This window comes from Cherax quadricarinatus, chromosome 91 (assembly GCF_038502225.1).
Source record: "Cherax quadricarinatus isolate ZL_2023a chromosome 91, ASM3850222v1, whole genome shotgun sequence".
Taxonomy (NCBI): domain Eukaryota; kingdom Metazoa; phylum Arthropoda; class Malacostraca; order Decapoda; family Parastacidae; genus Cherax; species Cherax quadricarinatus.
Genome location: NC_091382.1, coordinates 3,359,844 through 3,369,037, shown reverse-complemented (window position 1 = coordinate 3,369,037; position 9,194 = coordinate 3,359,844). Strand labels below are relative to the sequence as shown.

The following is a 9,194-nucleotide window of genomic DNA, read 5'->3' as shown; positions in this document are numbered from 1 at the left end:
TTAGGCACTGGTCCAGTGGCTTAGGCACTGGTCCAGTGACTTAGGCACTGGTCCAGTGGCTTAGGCACTGGTCCAGTGACTTAGGCACTGGTCCAGTGGCTTAGGCACTGGTCCAGTGACTTAGGCACTGGTCCAGTGGCTTAGGCACTGGTCCAGTGGCTTAGGCACTGGTCCAGTGACTTAGGCACTGGTCCAGTGGCTTAGGCACTGGTCCAGTGACTTAGGCACTGGTCCAGTGGCTTAGGCACTGGTCCAGTGGCTTAGGCACTGGTCCAGTGACTTAGGCACTGGTCCAGTGACTTAGGCACTGGTCCAGTGACTTAGGCACTGGTCCAGTGACTTAGGCACTGGTCCAGTGACTTAGGCACTGGTCCAGTGACTTAGGCACTGGTCCAGTGACTTAGGCACTGGTCCAGTGACTTAGGCACTGGTCCAGTGACTTAGGCACTGGTCCAGTGACTTAGGCACTGGCCTGGAGTTTCATCACTCACTTGCCATGGGTTCTAACACCACCCGTACCATGGTTTGTTTACGAAATAGTTCGTACACATCAACTTTTTCTCAGAGTAGCTTACAGTGCCATTGCTATGCATGTTGAATTATTATTGTAATCAAAACTGAATGATAAAGCTACAAGGGTCATGCAGCACTGTGGATGCATATTATAGTGCCTTGATGCTGAGAAAGGGCTCTTGATAAAAAAGGAGCTATATGCTATTTCCTCAGATCATTTGCAATTACCAACCATTTCCCCAGGTGTTGTATCACTTCTACAACGTTAGCTCTTTGCAGCGTGTCGAAAAAATTGGGACATAAAAGCAAGATGGGTGTTTTAGCATTCACTAAAATTTATATAAAAAACTATCATGTTTTGCTCTGTGTAGAGCATTATCAAGTTATGTTTCTCTCTGTGTAGTGATTTATCAATACATAACTTGTCTCTAATTGGGAGGCACTGCTTGCCTGTTACTCTCAGTGCCTCTCTCCCATCAAACTCGCCTGTTGGAAGCCTGTGCCCGGAGTGGTCAGAGATAGGCAGGTCGAGCAGTGCTGGGTGCCCAGAGGAGTACTGGGAGGTGCCAAGGGACAGTCCTCGGAACCTGGCCAGGGGGTGGAAGGGCTGGAATCTCTTACTACCACCTCCCACTGGTCCTGGAACCTGCTTGAAGTTGGGGTTCTGAAATAACAATTCAGTTTAGTTGCATGTTAATAGGTGATCCTCGAATTATGGTGGGGTTACGTTCTGACGAACCCACCATGTATTGAAAATGTGTAGTAAGTCCAATACGAATATCTTTTCTGGCATGTAATTAAGCGCTTACTTATGATTATAATAATAATTCCAGCATATAAGGTGCACAACACAAGTAACATAACGGTAAATCATTAATTATATTCAAGGATTAATTACCCTCTTACTTTATGCTAAAGTGTAACCCCAAGCTTACCCTTGACCCTGACCTTGAGCATACAAGGTGCATGCTGATTTTCCACGACTTTTTTGGGAAAAAGAGGCTTATCTTCTATACCAGAAGACAAAATACCATGACAGGAACAATACACAAATAACCCACACACAGGAGAAAAACTCTGACAATTTTTCAGTCCAGTTTGAACCATTAACTAGTCACACTAGTCAGACTGAAATGTCATCAGTAATTATTATTTTAAAAAATGAAGCACTAAATGTACAAGGGTCATACAGCACACACCATTAAGTTTCTTTCATATGTGTTTGTTATTTGTGAAATAAGGCCTCTCCTCACTTAGTGACATACTCATTTACCGACGCCTCAGACTTACGATGGGAAATTTGACCAGTATGCATACCTAAATAATGTATATTAGAGCTGATTTCCTCTATTCTGTTTATTACAGTATACAGTGCACTACTGTATAAACATTTAAAAATATACCAGAAATGTTATAAAGAGTGCAAAGGTAACAGTAAAACAATATCAAAGATGGTTGACACAAACCCACTACCATTATAGTATGCTCCTCACTTAGTAACAAGTTTATTTACCGATGTGGTCACTGAATAAGGAAATAAACAAATAATTACTGTAACTAACTCAGTATTGAAAGTAAATAAATGAATACAAGTTTATCCCATCAATAATTGTACAATACTGTACAGCATCGCTATAGCACCATTGTAAAGTCGAAATATTTTAAGTTAACCCATTGAACAGTGATGTAACTTGCTTTGCTATCAGAATTTCAGGGCCCAGTCCCAGGACCCGTTATGTGCCTTGGTAATACAGCCAGATCTCAATTAGTGCGAGTTCGAGTAGTGTAAATTTTGATTTAGTGCCAAATTAATTACTGCTAGTTGTTTTTTTTTGTCTCCAAACTCTTCAAATCATGTGCAAAAATTGCACATTTCAACAGTGCGAATTTGAATAATGCGATTACTTCAGGGGATCTGTTTTTCTCACTGAGACCTAGCTGTATTTTGACCACCAGTGCATAATATAGCAGTTAAACTAACATAAATGACAGGGTTAGAATACAGATTTTTACTCATTTGTATCAAGTAACTAATCACATATATAATTTTAACATGCTAGTTGTCAGTTGTTAGGTTCTGGGCTACTGCTGTAAAGTGAAAATCCCTTTTTCACTTTCAAATGCATATTAAAGTCAGATAAAATGTTTGCACTATCATATGTTAAGTGAGCAATAGAGCTAGGCCTAAAAAATACATGCACATATTACTAACTTTAAAATATTTTCATCCTTAGGTTATAGTGAGTGGTGAAAATGTTTATCGAAGGAAGTCTGAATAAATGAAGAATGGGTGTAATTGAAAACTGCTGCATTAGAGAAATGCTGTAAAACGAAGCACTGTAAAGTGGGGTCCTTTTGTAATTCTTAAAATAACACTACAGGACATCAGTGGAGATAATGGTATAAAATCCCTGCAAGATGGAAAGAGCAAACGCTTTATAAGAAATACTTTTAATGACAACATTTTGTCCACGCAGGCCTATAGTGGCCTTTGTCACACCCCACAGGATAGGTATAGGGGTGTGCAAAATAAAGATATTAAACAATTAGGCCAACCTTATAGACATATGCCTGGTACCAGCGAGGGTAGAGTCGCTTGTGCATGGAGGACGGGTTCCTCAGGGAGAGTGCCTGAGGCAGGAGTTCCGAGCCCACAGCTGCCCCTCCCTCCAGTGACTGCACCTCCTGCTGCTGCACCTCCTGCTGGACCTGCTGCTCCCCACCATGACTGCCTCTACCATACTTCCCTGATGGAAACCGTACATATACAGCATAAATAATGGAATAGAAAACTGCCAGGAAATATGACAAGTACAAAAGTAGGCATTAGACAGGGATGTGTAATGTCACCATGGCTGTTTAACTTACTTATAGATTGGGTTATAAAGTAAGTAAATGCTAGGGTGGTGGGGAGAGAGGTGGAAGTAAATTATGTGGAATTAAATTCAAAATGGGAGTTGATGCAGTTACTTTTTTGCTGATGACACTGTGCTTTTGGAAGATTCTGAAAAGAAGTTGTAAAAGTAACTGGACGAGTTTGGGAGGGTGTGTAAAGAAAGTTGAAAGTGAACATAAATAAGAGTAAGGTGATGAGGGTATCAAATGAGTTAGATAAGGAAAATTTGGATATCAGATTGGAGGGAGGGAATATGGAGGAAGTGAATGTGTTAAGATATTCGGGAGTTGACTTGTCAGCGGATGGGTTTATGAAGGATGAGGTTAACCATAGAATTAACGAAGGAAAAAAGGTGAGTGGTGCATTGAGCTATCTGTGGAGACCAAAAACGTTATCCATGGAGGCAAAGAAGGGAATGTACAAGAGTGTAGTGGTACCAACACTCTTATGTGGGTGTGAAACATGGGTTGTAAATGCTGCAGCAAGGAGGAGGCTGGAGGCAGTGGAGATGTCATGTCTAAGGGCAGTGTGTACTCATCTAATTGTGGTTGAAGGGGTTGAGTCGTAGCAGAGAATTTGTAGTGTGTAAATTAGGTGTGGAGTTATTAAAAGTATAATTCAGAGGGCTGAGGAGGGGTTGTTGAGGTGGTTTGGTCATTTAGAGGGGAAGGAGCAAAATAGGATCACTTTGAGGGTGTATAAATCTACGGTGGAAGGAAGGCAGGGTAGGGGTCATTCTTGAATTTTTTTTTTTTTTCAACAAACCGGCCATGTCCCACCAAGGCAGGGTGGCCCAAAAAGAAAAACGAAAGTTTCTCTTTTTTTTTTTTTTTTTTTTTTTTTTTTTCAACAAACCAGCCGTATCCCACCAAGGCAGGGTGGCCCAAAAAGAAAAACGAAAGTTTTTCTTTTTAAATTTAGTAATTTGTACAAGAGAAGGGGTTACTAGCCCCTTGCTCCCGGCATTTTAGTCGCCTCTTACAACACGCATGGCTTACGGAGGAAGAATTTTGTTCCACTTCCCCATGGAGATAAGAAATAAACAAGAACAAGCACTAGAAAGAAAATAAAAGAAAACCCAGAGGGGTGTGTATATATATATATGCTTGTATACATGTATGTGTAGTGTTATCTATGTGTAAGTAGTAGTAGCAAGACGTACCTGAAATCTTGCATGTTTATGAGACAGAAAAAAGACACCAGCAATCCTACCATCAAGTAAAACAATTACAGGTTTCTGTTTTACACTCACTTGGCTGGATGGTAGTACCTCCCTGGGTGGTTGCTGTCTACCAACCTACTATTAACCTGCTATTAATTTTAGGCAAGTTTTCTATTTTAGAAACTTGCTACAATATTATTTCCTCTGTCAGGATAAATGACTCCTGATCCAGGCCTTGACAAATGACTCCTGATTCAGGTAAAAAGTCACACACTCAGCCACTCGGGCTAAGCAACTGTTTGTGCAATAACTTACTTTTTTATTTTAAGCATCAGATTATGTAGGTTAGTTTTCATTTTTAAAAAACTTGCACATTTACTCAACATTAGAGATGTTTGTACTATATGTTTTTAACTGTATAAATGAAAGTAAATTGGCTGTTTTCCATGTGAACAGTTGATGCATGCATTTTCACGTTACTACTGACTTGTGAAATCGTAATAACACGATTGCAAATAAACTGGTATGGGTGGGGTTACAACCCATAACAAACGAGTCTTAAAACTCCAGGCCAGTGCATAAGCCTCTGTTTCCCTGCTTGTATCACTAATGTTAAAATTTGATTAACCTGGCAATATACCATAGATACTACCTTTAATTTTTTTTTTTAAATTATGAGGATGATTTGTAACATGGGTATAAAATGGTTAACACTAAGTTATCGTCGTTACAAATTCACAAAGGGCAGGGTAGGGGGAAAGATTACATTCCTAGAGGGTCCCATGAAACTGGAAACTGCAGCAAATACAAAATAACATTAAGGTTAATGTTGTGTTTCGGAGTCTATACTGTATTTAGGGATTTGATGAAATGGGCAAAGCTCACTAGTTTTGCTGTATGGAAAATGCCAAGCCTACATTGTGGGTTGGGGATGTGGTAAGTACACAGTCGACTACAATGTGTTGCCCATTAGGAAAAGCAGGTAGGAAGTGAATGTTGATGAATAAGTTCTTAGTAATTTATACGGGAGAAGGGGTTACTAGCCCCTTTCTCCCGGCATTTTAGTCACCTCTTACAACACGCATGGCTTACGGAGGAAGAATTCTGTTCCACTTCCCCATGGAGATAAGAGGAAATAAAAAAGAACAAGAACTAGAAAGAAAATAGAAGAAAACCCAGAGGGATGTGTATATATACATATACAGTATATGCTTGTATATGTATGTGTAGTGTGACCTAAGTGTAAGTAGAAGTAGCAAGGCATACCTGAAATCTTGCATGTTTATGAGACAGAAAAAAGGACACCAGCAATCCTACCATCATGTAAAGCAATTACAGGCTTTTATTTTACACTCACTTGGCAGGACGGTAGTACCTCCCTGGGCGTTTGCTGTCTACCAACCTACTACCTAGATCTAGAAAAAATGGAGGGGATAAAAAAGTTATTTTGTGCAAGGATCATGAATATAGAGCAGGCATGTGTGAGCACTTTACATAGGAGTGAGCGAAGACGAATTAGCTTTGGGACGTGACGAGCTGTTGCAGTGTAGTAGGGCAATATTTTGTGAAGGGATTCGGGAAAACCACTTAGCCAGACTTAGTAATAATAATAAATAATCTTTATTTCTACAAGTACAAGGTATATAGAGCTTAGCTGACATCATTGTCATACTGATATATAGTAAACCCCCTTATTATGCAGAGCATATCAGGCAAATTAGGTCAATTTTGTCCCAGGATGCAACCCACACCAGTCCATTAACACCCACATCCTATTTACTGCTAGGTGAATGTGGACAGCAGGTTTCTTAAACACGTCCTAATGTTTCCACCTGTACTTGGGATTGAATGATGGACTTGAGAGTGTGAGCTTAGTGTGTTACCAACCCAGCTACAGAACACTGTAACCCTAGAAGTGGAGAGTACAATGCCTGCACCTTAAAGGATGGATCTGAGATATTTGCTGTTTAGAGTGACATCTGAACTGTCATATCTCCATGCCGCTGCAAAGACAGTGTGAGCAATGGTAAAAATGTACATTTTTTCGGGTCACCCTGCCTCAGTGGGAGACAGCCACCATGTACCCTCAATAGTAACAAGCTGTCCAGGGCCTTTAGCAGTAAAACTACCCCAAAACATCATCTTCGGTGGGTGTTTTGGCACTTATTGAATGTGTCCATTCTGAAGAGGTTCGCCTTTGTTCTGTCTCGCTACCACTGATCTGGACCCATGTACCTACTTCAAAATATGCCACATCTGAAAATACGTCTTTTCTCCATTCATCTGTCATCCATCCTTTATGATCGGGTGCCCACTGGAGACATTTTTCCTTCATAGCAGCAGTCGATAATTGTTTCTTTACCAGCTTTCAGGCAGTTCTGCCAGCTTCAAGGAGCCTTCATTCAACAGCTGAAGAATCAGCAAAATTTACTCTTGTCCCAATTACTTTGCACACTACTGTACATAAATTTTAAGCTAAGACAAGCCAGGATAACCTAAAATTGGCTAGAATAACTAGGATAACCCTGGATAATTCAAGGTATCCCAGGATAATATTGGATATGACAATTTCCAAAATAACATAGGTAGGATAAACCATTATATTCTCCTCTGGATTCTCTTTAAATCCTCCTTGTTCCTTTCATCCTCTGGGTCCTCCTTGATCCTCCTCTGGGTCCTTCTTGATCCTCCTCTGGGTCCTTCTTGATCTTCCTCCGGGTCCTCTTTGATCCTCCTCTGGGTCCTCTTTGATCCTCCTCTGGGTCCTCCTTGATCCTCCTCTGGGTCCTCCTTGATCCTCCTCTGGGTCCTCCTTGATCCTCCTCTGGGTCCTCCTTGACCCTCCTCTGGGTCCTCTTTGATCCTCCTCTGGGACCTCATTGATCCTCCTCTGGATCCTCATTGATCCTCCTCTGGATCCTCCTTGATCATCCTCTGGGTCCTCCTCAATCCTCCTCTGGGTCCTCCTTGATCCTCCTCTGGGTCCTCCTCAATCCTCCTCTGGGTCCTCCTTGATCCTCCTCTGGGTCCTCCTCAATCCTCCTCTGGGTCCTCATTGATCCTCCTCTGGATCCTCATTGATCCTCCTCTGGGTCCTCCTTGATCCTCCTCTGGGTCCTCCTCAATCCTCCTCTGGGTCCTCATTGATCCTCCTCTGGATCCTCATTGATCCTCCTCTGGATCCTCATTGATCCTCCTCTGGGTCCTCCTTGATCCTCCTCTGGGTCCTCCTCAATCCTCCTCTGGGTCCTCCTTGATCCTCCTCCTCAGAGAAGTAATGTCGCATATAATGGGACAACAATTACGCTGTATATTGGAGGAACGTTTTACTGTGATCGTTGGTGGAAAATACTCAGAGGAACAGATATACAGGGTGGATAGACTGATTTAGAGGCAGGAAACAGGTATGCAAGAGCAAAGGTGGAAGCTTAAAAAAACGGCATAGATGAAATCACAGGGATGTCAGGAAATACTTCTTTAACCTTAGGAAGTGGAATGCCTCGGTGGGGTGGTGGAGGCAGGATCCATACTCGGTTTTAAGAAGAGGTGTAATAAGGCTGTCTGTGCTAGGAGTGTGTGGATCTAGTAGGGGTTAGCGTAGAGCGGGGCCAGATGTGATTCGACCCCTGCAGCCACAAGTAGGTGAGCACACACACACACACACACACACACACACACACACACACACACACACACACACACACACACACACACACACACACACACACACACACACACACACACAGAGAGTCAATAAGGCTCAAGATAATTACTGCTCCAAGCGTCTTTTTTATGAAAGTCTTGATCTTTCTATATTGTGTGTGTGCGCTCACCTATCTGTGGTTGCAGGGTCGAGTCATAGCTCCTGGCCCCGCTAGTCACTACTAGGTCCACTCTCTCCCTGCTCCATGAGCTTTATCATACCTCTTCTTAAAGCTATGTATGGATCCTGCCTCCACTACATCACTCTCCAGATTGTTCCACTTCCTGACAACTCTGTGACTGAAGAAATACTTCCTAACATCCCCGTGACTCCTGAGTCCTCAACTTCCAGTTGTGACCCCTTGTTGCTGTCACCCCTTGTTGCTGTCACCCCTTGTTGCTGTCACCCCTTGTTGCTGTGTCCCCTTGTTGCTGTGTCCCCTTGTTGCTGTCACCCCTTGTTGCTGTCACCCCTTGTTGCTGTCACCCCTTGTTGCTGTCACACCTTGTTGCTGTCACACCTTGTTGCTGTCACCCCTTGTTGCTGTCACCCATTGTTGCTGTCACCCCTTGTTGCTGTCACCCCTTGTTGCTGTCACCCCTTGTTGCTGTCACCCCTTGTTGCTGTCACCCCTTGTTGCTGTCACCCCTTGTTGCTGTCACCCCTTGTTGCTGTCACCCCTTGTTGCTGTCACCCGTTGTTGCTGTGACCCCTTGTTGCTGTCACCCCTTGTTGCTGTGTCCCCTTGTTGCTGTGTCCCCTTGTTGCTGTGACCCTTTGTTGCTGTGACCCCTTGTTGCTGTGTCCCCTTGTTGCTGTCACCCCTTGTTGCTGTCACCCCTTGTTGCTGTGTCCCCTTGTTGCTGTGTCCTCTTGTTGCTGTGACCCCTTGTTGCTGTGTCCCCTTGTTGCTGTCACCC

General features: G+C 42.8%; 1 protein-coding gene across 3 annotated transcripts in view; it reads right to left on the bottom strand.

Annotated features, from left to right (window-relative positions):
* LOC128704902 (uncharacterized) overlaps positions 1 to 9,194 on the bottom strand; it is a 75,809-nt gene that overhangs the window by 4,200 nt on the left and 62,415 nt on the right. For all 3 annotated transcript variants that reach the window (XM_053800121.2, XM_053800120.2, XM_053800122.2), the window contains 2 exons: positions 3,070 to 3,260; positions 1,000 to 1,177 (listed from right to left, as the gene is read on the bottom strand). In XM_053800121.2, coding sequence (XP_053656096.1) covers positions 1,000 to 1,177; positions 3,070 to 3,260 — 369 coding nt within the window. The remainder of the gene's footprint in view (positions 1 to 999; positions 1,178 to 3,069; positions 3,261 to 9,194) is intronic.